The 14925-nt window shown below is 45.8% G+C and overlaps 1 protein-coding gene across 1 annotated transcript in view; it reads left to right on the top strand.

Moving 5' to 3' along the window:
* The window catches only part of LOXHD1 (lipoxygenase homology PLAT domains 1), a 260472-nt gene that overhangs the window by 198859 nt on the left and 46688 nt on the right, over positions 1 to 14925 (top strand). Inside the window, exons 33-34 of the mRNA XM_084829637.1 lie at positions 3071 to 3279; positions 10907 to 11092. Of these exons, the coding sequence (XP_084685763.1) occupies positions 3071 to 3279; positions 10907 to 11092 (395 nt within the window). The remainder of the gene's footprint in view (positions 1 to 3070; positions 3280 to 10906; positions 11093 to 14925) is intronic.

The raw sequence follows: 14925 nt of genomic DNA, 5'->3' as shown, positions 1-14925 counted from the left end.
GCACAGTCCTACAACACCCAGCATTCTCCAGCCACCATGGCTGTCTGAGGAGTGCTGGAGTTGTAGATTTGTTTTGCATGCTAAAACATTGTTTCTAACTCTGAAGACTTCAGAACTTGTAAACTTAAAAATGTGCCCCAGCTGATAGAAAAAGGTATTTTCTTTCATAGAATCCTGGAGTTGGAAGGAACGTCAGAGATCATCTAGACCAACCCCCTGCTGATACAGGAAATCCCTCCCCTACTTCAGCATTTCTGATAGGTGGCCATCAAGCTTCTGCTTAAAACCTCTAATGATGGAGAGCCCACCATCTTCCAAGACAATCTGTTCCACTGTGGCCAAGCCACAGAGGAAAGGGGCACAATGTGTGTGTGTGTGGGCGGAGAGCAGAGGAGCTAATTACTACCCCACCTTGCTTGTGACTTTGCACCTGTTTGGCCATGCCTAGGGTTTCCAGAAATCAAGTTCTGGTTTGGTCCGGTGTCAATCTATCTAGGAGATGCTACTTTGATTTCAATCTGCCCTTCAGGCTCTGCTGTCAGAGGGCCTTTTATTGGAATGCCAAATGATAAAACCAGGGCCCTTGGAGATGTAAAATGTGCTATTCCACCGAGCTACCATAGCTCCTGCTTAAACATCTTGCTTCCATATGCATGGTCATGTGCATTTCTAAATCTGTCTCCCCTTTTAAATACTGAGGGGTTGGATCCAGGATCTGTCTTCCTTGAGAGAAAGGGATCTTCCTTAAGAGGAAGTGCCCTGCTCAAGAAAGGTCCCTCTGCACCAGCAGAGGCTGGTGACTGTGATTTTGGTGGGGCTGTGAATCCATTCTGGGCTTTAGTCAGAATCAGCCAGAACTCTAAAGGAGCTGTCAGAAGGGGGGGTGAGGAAGTCTGCTTCTGCTAGTCAGGGGCGTTGCTGGGCCTGGGCTCATAAGGCCATGGCTCCCAAACTATTTTCCAAGGCTTCAGAACTATTCCACAAGCTCTGAGTATCCATTGGTGCCAACGGAAGTGTGTTTTTTCGCTCAGCTTAATTGCCCTGCAGGGGGCAAATTTCAAAGGGGATTGCCACTGGAGAGGAAAGGGTTAACTCTCCCCTTCCCACATACTGCAGCACCCTCCCCCTTCCCCCCCCCACATTTTCCCCTTTGGTTTGGGATGATCTGGGTCAGGGCGCAAATTTAATTGAAGAATTTATTTTTATTTGAGATGATTTGAATGAGAAATTAATTAGCTGACCTTACCTCCTTTGAAATTCAAATAAATTCTAGTAATGATTTCTAAATCTGCATATACAGTTATTCATCAGCACATGCAGATTTGGTGCATATTTGTCTTCTGTGGGCCCAGGCCCCCAATTTCTCAAGTGCCTAGGCGCACCCCTGTAGCTAGTGCAGTGGATCCAGTGTAAAACTGGATCCAAGCCCAAGATAAGAAAAGCAAACACTTTCATTGTGTGTCCTCTATAAAAGAACCATTGTTTGTTTGTTTGTTTGTTTGTTTAGTACATTTTATAGCCCACCTTTCTTCCAATTTTATATCCTACCTATATCCCACCTTTCTTCCAATACATGGCAGTTCCCAGGAACTGACCAGACTCAGACTCCCTTAGATTCAGCAAGGTGGCTGTATCAGGTGTCTTCAGACTTGAGATGTTCAAGAAATCCACAACAGATTCAAATGAATTTGGATTTCTTTGAGTCTGACTTGCAGATTCCACAGAGACCAGCTTTTTCCCAGTCATCCAGATTCTGCAGACTTGCAGACCATATTTTTCGTTCTGTGAGAATTTTGCACAAATTTGCACTTTCACTAATTCATACTTGTGCTAATGTGTGTTAGCACAAGTGCACATTAGCACAAGTGGAGCAAAATTCTTGTACATCCCTTAAAAAATCTGATTCTGTCAATGAGCGGAGGATGGAAGATGTCTCACAATCTGTGAAACACAGATGGATTGGATTTAACAAAATTCATACATCCCTACTTCAGACCATCCCCTATCACGGAAATTAGTAACTTTTTCCATCACTCGAGTCTATTCAAGTTTGCACTTCAGCCTCCCACATCTCAGCCATCTGAAGCCTGATAGATGGCACTGTCCAATGTTTCCATAACTTTACTATCAAGTGATCTGTGGCTCCTCATAGATAAAAAAGGACTTTCCCAAATTACCTGTTACTAAGGTATCAGTCTTCTTGACTGCTCATCTTCTCTACCTTACATTTGCTTTAAACTGGAGTCAGGCCATTCGTCTTACCTGGTATTGTCCAACTGTGGCTGACAGTGGCCTTGCAAGGACTCAGGAAAGTTTTTCCCCCCATCACTTCTTGCCTGCGGTCCTTTAACTGGGAATGCTGGGGATTAGGGATGTGCAAATCAGCAAAACTTGAGCTCTCCAGAGTTCTCTGAATTGCATCTTGACATTTGTCCCAACCTGAGTCAGTATCAGATTCTGAGCATTGTGTTTTTTTCTTTTCACATGAAAATCCATGCATATTTTCCCAAAATTATGCATCAGTTGTGTGCATCTTTGAAATTATGCATTCTTCTCCCATTGATGAAAGCATATTCAGTGTCAGAGGCAGTATGCCTATGTAAACCAGTTGCTGGGGAACATGGGTGGGAGGATGCTGTTGAACTCATGTCCTGCTTGTGGTTTCCCGGTCAACAGCTGGTTGGCTACTGTGTGAACAGAATGCTGGACTAGATGGATCTTTGGTCTGATCCAGCATGGCTCTTCTTATTTGTGTGCAGTTTTCAAAAGTACACATTTTTCCATGGGTATTTTTCAAATGTACACATTCCATCAAGCACATTTTTTTGGTCTGCCAATCACATTACAAGCTCGGAAATGTACTGACTTCAGCTGCAGATGATGTTCAAGTCTGTGTTTGGTCTGGAAGGTCAGAACTGGGAAAGTCCTGATCAAAAATGAACTGAATGCATTTCTCATGCATCCCTACTGGGGATTGAACCTGGGATCATCCGTACGCAAAGCATGTCCTCTCCCACTTTTCCTCCTGCCAGGTCTCACCTATCTTGCTGGCTGTCTTGTTTGCTTTCAGTAATTCCTTACCACATAATCATCACCACTGGCAGTGAGTTTGATTCCAGCACGGACAGTCGAGTTTACGTCATCATTACGGGTCCTCAAAAAATTCAGACGGGACGGCTATGGCTGGATCTCCCAGAAGGAAAGGATGAATTTGCAGATGCCTCTGTGGAGAAATTCTCTGTAATGGGAGTGGATGTTGAAGAAGTAAAAAAAGTGGAGGTAACCCATATGATTGATGAGTGAGATCTGGAAGTTTGGATAATGAGGTCCTTAAAACTGTGGATGGACAAATCACTCAGTTTTGCTTTCTCCTGCATTCAAATGTTTTAAATCTCAAGTTCTTTCTTAAGATTTGCGAATGTTGGTAAATTCTTACCAAAAACAAATTGAAACAAAATTCTCACCCATCTGCACCCACCAAGTTCAGTAGGCACATGGAGACACCCATGTTGTACCTGCCTAACGTATAGCTGTTAAAGATGAGGAGCCTGTCAGAAAAAAAGTTTCGGCTTCACAAACAAGGTTGAATACACAGAGATTCAAACCCAGACCTTTAAAAGCTGAGCACTCAGAGCCCATTATTTCGATGGATGGATGGATGGATGGATGGATCGATCGATCGATCGATCTATTTGTTTCAGTTTCTCCCAGATTCATTTTTTTTCAGTCTCATGTTGTTGTTTTTCTCTTCCCGTTTCTGTACAAATGTGCACATTTTGGCAATTCCTAACCAGACCTTGAACTGAATGAAATTCTCACCCATTCCTACTTTAAACACACACTTGTCCCAGAAGAGGGCAGAGAAATTGGGGAGACTTGTATCTCAAGTGCACATCTGAAGATGCATTACACGGAATTCATCACACCCTTGGCCCTTGGCCCCAAATACTCTCCGCTGATTGGCAGAGGTCTTCTTCTCATATATGTTAGAACTGGGGTCTCCAACATTAAGTCCGTGGGCACCAATGTGCCTGCAGACGCCTCTCTTCGCACCTGCCGGGCTCCTTCCTTTTCCTGATCTTTATTTCTTAATATTAGTTTTTTTAAAAATTAAACAGGGGGACTGGCATGTGGCGATGACCACTGGGTTGGATGGCTTTCAAAGGGGATTAGACGAATGCATGGAGAAGGGAGCAGGGGTAGGGAGGTGTAGCTCAGTGGCAGAGCACATGCCTTGCATGAAGGAAGTCCCAGATTCAATCCCCGGCTTGAAACCCTGGAGAGCTGCTGCCAGTCAGTGCTGACAGTACTGGGCTAGATGGAGCAACCGTCTGACTCCGTGTAAGGCAGCTTCCAAGGTTTGTAGATTCCTAGGAGCAGGAGTCTGTCAATCACTACCAGTCAAACCTCCCTGGTCAGAGGCAGTCTACCATTCTATACTGGTTACTGGGGGAGGCAACAGTGGGGAAGGGCCTGTGTGCCCTGCTTGGGGGCTTCCGAGAGGCACGGGGTTGGCCAGTGTGGAAAACAAGACATTGTTCTAGATGGATATTTGGGCTGTCTGTGTATGTCTCTCTGTGTGTCTGTGTGTGTATAAGGAAGAGAGTCTATTAGACATCCCCATGGGGCAGCACATGCTCTGTGAAGCTGCTCACCTGGCTCTGCTCTTCCCAATGCCAGCCACATCCCTGGGCTTTTGCATGGCTCACGCCATTCCCATGGGGGCACCGCATGAAGCCACTGAGTCACCACTGGGAAGAGCGACCACTCTTCCCAGTGCCAGGCGAGTCCCCCACACCCACATCCCCACTGTTATCTCTGATGTCTGATCGCAGATTGGAGATAACAGTGGGGTTGGAGATAACAGTGGGGTCAAGCCTTGCCCCTGAAGGAACCCAAGGAGGCTGCATAGGCTAAACGGGGAACATGGCTGGCTGGGGCTTGGTGGGAGTTGCAGTCCAACACATCTGGACTGCACCAGGTTGTGAAAGGCTGCCTTTGGGGGTGGTGCCTTAGGGGGGGTCATCTGTTAGTGCTGCTCGAGCAGGGGGCGGGACTAGAAGTCCTGCAAGACCTTTGATTCCACTCCTGTACTTTGTCCCAGCATCTGATATAGAGGATAAAGCTATCAATGGCTATCAGTCCTGATGGCTATATATTACCTCCAGTCTCAGAGGCAGTATACCTCTGTATACCAGTTGTGGGGGAACATGGTCTGGAGGGTGCTGTTCTGCTCATTCATTCATTCATTCATTCTGATTCTATACCGCCCCATATCCGAAGCTCTCTGGGCAGTTCACAAAAATTAAAAATCATTAAAATTAATCATATGAAGTATGAAGCCATTCAAGTAAGGACATAAAACAGATAGCACACAGAGCAACAATATATATCTAAAACAATTTAAAATACTCAGTCAGAGGCCATCTAGGACCTGATCAAAAGACTCGTTATATGCTGCCAAATGCCTGAGAGAAGAGGGCAGTTTTAACCTGGCACTGAAAAGATTACAATGTTGGTGCCAGGTGGGCCTCATCAGGGAGATTGTTCCATAAATGGGAGGGGGCACCACTGAGAAGGCCCTCTCCCTTGTTTCTCCCCTCAGAGCCTCCCTTGGAGGAGGCTCCCGGAGGATGGCCTTGGATGCAGAGCATAGTGTACGTGTTCCATCAGGTACTGTGGTCCCGGGCAGTGTATGGCTTTATAGGTCAAAACCAGCACCTTGAATTGGGCTCGGAAACATACAGGCAGCCAGTGCAAGTGGGCCAGAATCGGTGTTATATGGTCTGTTCATCTTGCCCCTGTTATCAATCTGGCTGCTGCTTGTGGGCTTCCTGTTGGGACATCTGGTTTGTCACTGTGTAAGATATATGTTGAAGTGTGGGGGCAATTCTTGTATAAAACTTCAGAAATCAAAGAGGGGGAGCTGAACAAGATTGCCACTGATGGGGGTCAGGAGATTCCTTTGTTGTCCTGCATTCACTCCTTATTGTCCCTATAACAAAGCTAGAATAAATTATGCCCCAAAAGATATATGTATATTTTAAATGCAAATATGTCCTATCTATTTGGAATATCTATTGATAATACATATCTATTTGGATAGTCTGCATGTAGAATTTTATATATATTTTAGACCATAGTAAAGCCCTGCCTCATTCTTTATTAGCTTCTTGACAGAGTTCCATCTCCTCTCTCTTTTCCTCTGACCAATGAGTTATTTTGAGCATACCCTGGCTCTGAGCTTTTCTTGTTTCCCTTTCATCCCCAGGGCTTTGTGTCTTCTCTCATTTTGCTCCATCTGGCATTCTGGCCGGAATGGTCTTTTGGCTAATCTAATCCAGCATTCCCTTTGACAAATCCATCGTGTCTCATTATTATAACCTTGCAGCATCTGCACCAGCTGGAATTTGCCAAACCTTTCTGAGAGCACAGGGGGAGATCTAGACGGGATTGCTTTCAGCTTGGAAGAGCCTGGAAGTGTGAGATAAATTATGTGCCAGGGTGCAAGAATGAAAGGATGTAAATAATTGCCCATTCATAAACTTGGGTTGGAAATAGAGATGGTTCTTACCCTACTAGAGACATGAAATTTCCTAACAGATATGGGAGCAAAGACCCATATTGGGTTGAAGAGGTTTGGATCAAACGTACCAAGGTCATTTTATTATTTTTATTCTGATGGCCACAGTGATCGGCCAGTTAGAATCCTTCTTCCAATCTAAAACCTTAGGAACATAGAAAGTGTCTTTATTCTGCATCAGAGCACTAGTCCATCTAGCCCAGTACTGTCGACACTGACTGGCAGCAGCTTTCCAGGGTTTCAGGCAGGAGGTTTTCCAGCCCTACCTTGAGATGACAGGGATCGAAGCTGGGACCTTCTGCCTGCAAAGCAGGTGCTCTGCCACGGAGCTACAGCCCTTCCCCTTTTGTCTTTTTATATCATCTTTCCGCAAGCTGGCATGCTCCAGATGTGTTGGATTACAACTCCCAACATCCCCAGCCAACAGGATGATGGTTGTTGTAGCCCAGCACCTCTGGAGGGAGCCAGATTGGGGAAGGCTCTTTTATACCATAATCAGATGTTCCTGGCAGATGCGTGGAAACCTGCCATGTGTTAGCAGCTCCCTATGGAGGTTAGCTTCTCAATAAAGATATAATGCTGCCAGTTCTTTTACCAGCTCAACTCCTGTGCTTTTAGAAGCAGCTTGATGCACATACATTTAGCGGGGTGAAGTTTTTCCCACGACCTATCTTCATGACAGGAAAAGCTGTATTTCTGTATGTCAAGCTGCGATTAAAAGCGCAGGGCTGGCTCAGGACATTTGGCTGCCTAAGGCAAAGGACAAGGGGGTGGCCCCTTCCATCTCAGGTAGAGAAACCAACTGGACTGGCACTTGAACCTTACTTTAACACTGGCAACAGGATAGAGTCCTCCATCATATTTGAGGGAAGCGGCTAATTTAGGGCATGTAGGACAGGCTGTGAGGCACACACAGCTTTGTTCTCGTAAGAGCACAAAATAGCTGGGGGACTACCACTGCTGTCTCCTAGCACCTGCAGCCCAAGGCAGCTGCCTCACTCTGCCTAACAATAGGGCCGGCCCTGTAAAAGCATAAGAGTGGAGCCAGTAAATACAGTGCTGACAAGCCCTTCTGGCATTTAGAAACCTAGGAAGCTGCCTTATACTGAGTTAGACCATGGGCCATTCTAGCCCAGTATAGTCTCTGCTCTTGATGGTACTAGCTCTCTAAGGTCTATGGCACAGAAATGTCTCTCCCAACACCTGCTACCACCTGGTCCTTTTCCTCGGAGGTGCCAGGGACTGAACCTAGGATCTTCCGCATGCAAAGGTGTTCTACCACTGCGTTAGAGTTTTAGATATCAGCTTCCATCAGCCTCTGCCAGCATGGTGAGCAGCCAGGAATGTTGGGAGTTGTAGTCCAAAATATCTGGAAGGTGCCAGCTTGGATAATGCTGGTCTATAATTCTTTACACCAGGGATGGGGAATGTGTGGCCCTCCAGATGTTGTTGGCTATGCTGGCTAGGGCTGATGGGAGCTGCAGTCCAGCAACAAGTATGGGACCACACTTTCCCCATGCCTGATCTACAGTGGGTCTCCAGTGGGTCTCCAGGGCTTCAGACATGGCGGAGGGGGCTGTTTCACAGCTCGACTGGAGTTGCCAAGAATTGAAACCGGGACCTTCTGCATGCAAACCAGGTACTCTACCGCTGTGTTAAGAGTACTTCCACAAAGGGAGACCATCAGCCTTCCAAGCAGAGATGTCCTAGACTAATATGTAGATCAAGACACAGTTAGTTAACCTTTTGATTGTGCACTTCACTGAAATGTGTGGTTCAGTTTTCTGCTCAAGAGTTGCACACAAAAATGATTATGCTGGGGAAAGCTGAATTAATAAATGCATATAATAAGGAACGTTTGTTACAGAAATGCATGTACTTGGAACATTTTGTACAAAACTGCTTATATGAGTTCAAACTGCATATGAAAATGCATGCATTGGGAAAAAATTGCCTATACATGGTGTATGTTAGGAGGAAATGGCATGCATTAATCAATGTGAATTTTCATATATGTGTGTTGTGTTTTTTAAAAACACACACATATGCAGACTGATGTGGAAATTGGACTGAAGAGACTTATGACTGAATGCACATGAAGCTGACATGGACAAGAAACAGACTGAAACTGACATGGACCAGAAATGGATTCCTTTAGCCCAGGCATTCTGCTGAATATAGGAGGGCTTAAGGTGGGGAGGGAGACTTTCAACACAGAGATCTGAAGGGTAGGGGGGATTCAAAGCACATTTATGATCGCAGGGAGGTTTCTAAGCATGTTAACTGAATGAGCTTAGAACTCTTCCGAACTTTGTACTAAATGTGCATAAGTCTGAAATGGAGTTGGTATGCAGGGAGATTTGGGGAGGGGCTTTTGTGCAGGCCCCCTTCCCCAATTTCTACTAGTCATGAAAGCTATACATTACCTCCAGTGACAAAGGCAGTATGTCTCTGAATAACAGTTGGTGTGGGCAGGAGAATGCTATTGCACTTGTATACTGCTTGTGGGCTTCCCATTAGGGCGGACTAGATAGACCTTTGATCTGATCCAGATTCAGGGCTCTTATGTTCTGATGTCTGCTTATGTCACTCCTGTATCCTGTACAACACCTGGCGTGAAAGACCAGCAGCCTTTGAGGAAGTCTTGCAGAGGCTGGGCAAAAGAAAAGCAGGGACGGGACCAATGAGAACCATCAAACACCACTTCCTTTATCCCCTTCACACTTCAGGAATGTGATCATCAGTGCATCTCAGTAGAGCCCTGAGGTTCCCAGGCGTTTAGCTCTAATTTTCTGCAGCTGTACAGGCATTAGCAGAGTAATAATATCCCTAATGGGAGAGATGTCTGAAATGCTTAGATAAAGTGATCAAGTGTGTGTGTGAGGAGAGGGTGTTGGTGGCAGGAGACATTCAAGAGATCTGTCATTTCGGACAGAGTAGCTTATTAAACAAACAAACACATTATTAAGACATTGAGACTGGACTGGGAAACTGTCTTTGTTTGAGATGGGGAAGGTTTCTTCTGCACCTCTGTGAATGATGAACAACTTTGCTTTGAACATGATGAACTGTCAGCCCTTCCAGTGTTTTCGTGAACAGATTGTTCATTAGGCTGATTGACTGGGAGAGGCTTCCTTGAAGTGATTGGGATACATAATTATGCTGATAAGAATGTGCCTAAGATTAATCTCTTAAGTAATTTAGCAGTGACACACGCCAGGACTCTTGGAGAGAAGTCTAAACTGTTAGCACTTTGTCAGGAGGTTCAGATGGCACTGCATGGCTGAGAGGAGTCTCGTCTCCTGAAGCTGAGCAGGGTCGTGCTAGTTCAGGGAGTGGATGAGAAGCCCTGCTGAGCTACAGAAAGATGTTCATCACTCTGCCGCTCCTGAAATATGGGGCTGGCCCGTGTAGCTGAACCAAACCTGATTACCGTTTTTCACAAACATTTTCAAGTATGTAACATTTTTCAGGTGTTTGTTTTCTTTAAATGCTTTCCTTTTTCATTTGTTTTGGTGCTCACTTTTTGGGGTGCTTACCTCTTCGTTGACAGCGCCCTCACTCGTTCTCACTTACAATTGCTTTTGCTTGACCAAGGTGATGTCATGTCGTAGCTGGGTAGCATCATGTCACTGGCTGGGTAGCATCGTGATGTTGTGCTACATTTCACTGTGTGATCTCTGATTGGGTGGGAGCATGATTGCGAGTAATTTCAGAAGAATTGCCCTCAGGTTCTGCTCAAAATCCTGGTCATGACCAGGTATCTTCTGCTCTGTTAGGTCTTTCAGGGTCTGCCTAGGCCAGGGGTCCCCAACCTTTTTGGGTTGGTGGGCACATCTGGAATTCTGAGAGAGTGTTTTGGCTGCCATGGTGGGCATGGCTGGTGGAAATATGCTCATTTCCCGGATGGCAAACTGGTGAGACTAAAAGATAAGTAGCTGTTCCAAGAATATAAGTACCAGGCAAAGGTGGGGGTCTGACCTCCAAAATACAAAACCACTCTTACAAAGCCAAAAAAAGATGGCACTGGAGGGCAGCACTTTGCTTGGAAGCGTACTAGTCTCTCAGTTAAGAAAACTTTTTTTTTAATTTAAAAAAAACTTAAGAACTACAAAAAAAATCAGGAGGGGTGGGGAGCCTGGTGCATTGGTCGCTATGAGCATGTTGGAGACCCCAGGCCTAAGCTTTTAGTTTGATCAACATTCCATTTCATGTATTACATTTCTATACCGCCCAATAGCCAAAGCTGTCTGGGCAGTTTGCAAAGATCAAAAACCCTTAACATTACCATAACAGCTATTTTTCTATGACTGAACCCCCCAGGTGGGCCATGATGGGGCTACGCCAGAAAGCTCCTGGCTCTTGGATGAATTCACCATTGTTGTGCCCACCAAAGGTGTCATGTACACCTTTGTCTGTAAATGCTGGCTGGCCAGAGACATGGGAGATGGACTTACCTCACGTGTCTTCAACATCCTGGATGCCGACTGTGTCAACATTGGTCTGAAGGTTAGTTTCATTGCTGTGCCTTGTCACTTTCACTTAGGGATGTATGAGAATTTCATTTTTTTCTTGAAAAACATGTGAACATGCCCCAATTGAAGCTCTGAAAGCAAGCATGAGCCTGCCCAAAAGTGTTTTCAAATTGCTGGACATGTGCTCATGCTTGATTTGCGGAACCTTCCCCAGTTTGATTTTGTGAAGATTTCCTAATTTGCAAAAATTTCCTCTGCAGACTGAAAGCCCTGCTTCAGTCTATGGAGGAAAGTTGCACAAGTTAGGACATGTGTGTCCATTTGTAGAATTTGCACAAATTTCACATTCAATCGCTGCTGGATTTGTGCAGTTTACCCATTCATGCAGAGCAAGCAACTATCACGAACAGGAATCGAGCATGGGATTAGTGGCAAGACAACCTTTGAAGAATTCTAGCAATCTCAAACATCTCTCGTTTGCCCATCCTTACTTTCACTGTTAGCTTTTGAAGCAAACATGGTCCGTTCCCCCCGCCCCCGCCATAAAACTTTTTTTTATTATGTAGACCAGGGGTGGGGATCTGCTTTCAGTCTGAGGGCCAAATTCAATGTTGGAGAAGCTCTCAGGGGCTGCAATCCAGTGGTGGGCAGGACCAAAGGCAAAAGGGGCAAGGCCAAAAATGCCAGTATATTTTAGCTTAATGCCCTTACTGACAGTAACTAAGCCTTACGAGAGGAATTTCAGCCTGTTAAAATGAGGGGAAAGCTGTATGAAAACTGGGAAACCACAAAATGACCAGTGGTTGAGGAAAAAGGGGATGGGGCCTGGGGAAGTAAAGGGGCGTTCCCCCCTGGGCAACCCCAGAGGGCCAAGTGTGGCCAAAGTTCTCCACCCCGATGTAGACCATACAACTCAAATTTGATAAAATTATATATTTTTCAGCCTCATTATATTTTCACTCGAGTTCTTCTCTCTCTCCCCCCACTTTTCATCGGGCACCCGTAATTGTACTGCTTCTGAATAAAGTCACCCAAGCTAGTGGTCCATATTTTCCCTGTAAATGGTTGCAATGATCCAGTGTTTCATATGACTGGGCAGGGAAGCTGGATATTAGATTGAAATCTTAAATTTAAGATACGCAGCCTCTGAGTTCATGCTGCATCAGAGCCAAACTCCATGTAATCCATCCACCATCATGATGGTAGATGGATTGATGACAAAAGCCATCTTAGACGGTTGCCTCCCCAACCCACCCAACTTGTGCATTGGGTACCCAGAGCTGTACTGCTTCTGAATATGTTGATCCTACTTAATTGTCATGGCTAATAGATTGATCCCCTAATACCCATTAAAGTCACCCAAGCTGCTGGTCATCACCACATCCTAAGAACATCCTAAGGACACAAGAAGAGCTGTGCTGGACCAGACGAAAGGACTGTGTCAGCCTTCTCCAATCTGGTGCCTGCAGATGTTTTGGACCACCTCCCAGGATTCCTGACCATTGCCCATCGTCATTGGCTGGAGCTGATGGGAGTCCAAAACATCTGCAGGACACCAGATGTTTGGGAAGGCTGACTTATCTGGTCCAGCATTCTGTTCCCACAGTAGCCAGTGCACTCCTGCCCACAAGCAGGACATGAGTGCAGAAGCATCCTCCCAGTCATGCCCCCCCCCCTAGTGTTGAGAGATATAGCATCTCTGATATTGGACGTAATATATAGTCAACATGATTAGCATCGCCTGATAGCTTTATGCTCCATTAATCTGTCGCTTCCCTTTTAAAGCCATCCACATCACTGCACCTTGTGGGAGCACATGCCACAGTTTCCTTAAGTGCTGTGTGAAGAAATCCTGAGAACTTGATTAGTTATGCATTGTATGAAAAAAAAAATCTAATATGACAACTGATCCCAAGATGTGTTTTCCAGTGCAGAATTGATTTTATCTTTAATTTGAATCACTCCTCCTGTACCTTACCTGGATGGTGCAGTTTCACATTTCACAGTGGTGCAGCTTTGTAATTTTAGACCCTGCACTAAGTGGTTTTATACAGGGGCCATTTAGACACAACCCATATTTTTCTTCCTCCTTCCCCCACCCCTCTGCACTGCCATTCCACTCTTTACAACTGCTTCTACATTCTTCATATGTTACAGCAGAAACAAAAGAAAGCAACTGTTGGCCAGCCCTCATTTTTAAAAGAAGAAGTACTCTGAGCATGTGCAGTTTCACATTTTAAACTCACTTACATCATAACTACAGGAATACAGTGTGGCTTGCTTCTGCTGCCACATTTGCGCGGGAAGAAGCAGAATTTTGCTGTGGTAAAGGATAACATATCTTTAAAGTAGGGATGTCCATCCCTGGGAAATCCAGTTCTTTTTTGGCTTGACAGTGTTCCATGGTGTGTATGACTTGATTTGCATCTGTGAGCCAAGCTGTGGGCTTTTCCCCGAACTCCAAGAACGTTTTTGTGCTTTTGGGAGGCCGGGGGGCAGGGAAGGTTCTGTAATTTGCGCAAATCGCAGCCAAATTTGAACAAACATTGCAAATTGGTCTGTAATTTGCATAACTTGCACAAATTTGGCCATGATTTGCGCAAATTCAGCTGTAATTTGCACAAATTACAGAACCTCCCCCATGTGCAAAATGCCCAGAAAATCCGTGAACTGGCCCGACTCACTACAGACTGAGGTGGGCACCGCAGTGGGAACCAGCATGAAGTCTGGGAAGCCAAACCAAGGAAAACTCGTCAAACTCCCTCCACCCACTCCCAATGCATTTCTCTGACATCCTTACTTTAAAGTAAAAATAAAATGATCATCTGTAACCCTGTATATATCTGGCCAGCTGCCTCCTGACTATAACATGTTTTCTAAAAAAAGAAAGAAGGAAAGATGCTGCAGCAAGCAAGCTCAGCCCCAGTGGGCCCTGGCATGTCCACACTGGCCCAAGTGCTGGCACCAGCTGTGATGGTTGCTGCGCCCACCACCTGCCATTCCCTGGGTGGTCATTTGGGGGTGTCCTGGTGTGCGAGGCCTCAGCCCAAAGTCCAGCCCTCTCCGCATCACTACTTGGCGTTCATCTAGCCTACAGTTTTTCTGAGAAGTCAGCCTTATTCCATGCATCCCCTGCTACCCAATGATACACTCCCCAGTCCATCCTGTTTTTAAGATTATGGCTCAGTCTTTGCTTTTTAAAAAATTGGGGGGGGGACCCCAAATGCCAAAAGAAGAATTAGGCTGCAGACCTGTGGATTGTGCTGTTGCTGTTCAGAAGCCTCCGAACTCAGAGGCGTCCGAGATTCCTCTGCCCTGCCGGGCTGAAGCCAGCAAGGCGTGTGTGTGTGTGGGGGGGGGTGCGGTGGAGGTGAACTTCACCTCCCACACTCCATCTTTGGTGATTTTTGCTGGACAGGCTTTTTCAGAGAAGGAGGCTGAAGGAGGCTTAGGATATCTCATATCCTGGCCTTTCTGATCTCCTCCCCTGCTGGAATGCCCTCTTTCCTCCTTCTCTGAGGTCTCTTTTCTGACCTCAGAGGACAACCGGTGTAGTTCTTTCTGTGCTGGCAGCAAGGGGCTGGGGAAGGGGGTCAGATCTCTGACTTCCCCTTCTGAACATTGTCTCCGACCTCAGGTGGTTTTTCCAAGGACTCCTACGGTCCCTGGGATGCTCTCTCAGGGACCATAGGATTGTTCTCTTATTTGTTTTTAGATTTATTTATTTATTTATTTATTTATAGGGATAATGCAGGTGCTTGGCTGAGTCCAGGACTCTGATAGACTCCCCTGCCCCCTGCTTGTGCCTCCAGGCTTCACCCACTGAGCTGCTGCCCCTACTCACACACCCCACCCCATGCTCAACCT

Source organism: Heloderma suspectum, chromosome 2 (genome assembly GCF_057233095.1).
Source record: "Heloderma suspectum isolate Gila_16-S chromosome 2, 16-S_ref, whole genome shotgun sequence".
NCBI classification, from domain to species: Eukaryota; Metazoa; Chordata; class Lepidosauria; order Squamata; family Helodermatidae; genus Heloderma; species Heloderma suspectum.
The sequence above is the reverse complement of the archived record's forward strand: the minus strand, read 5'-3'. Positions and strand labels throughout refer to the sequence as shown.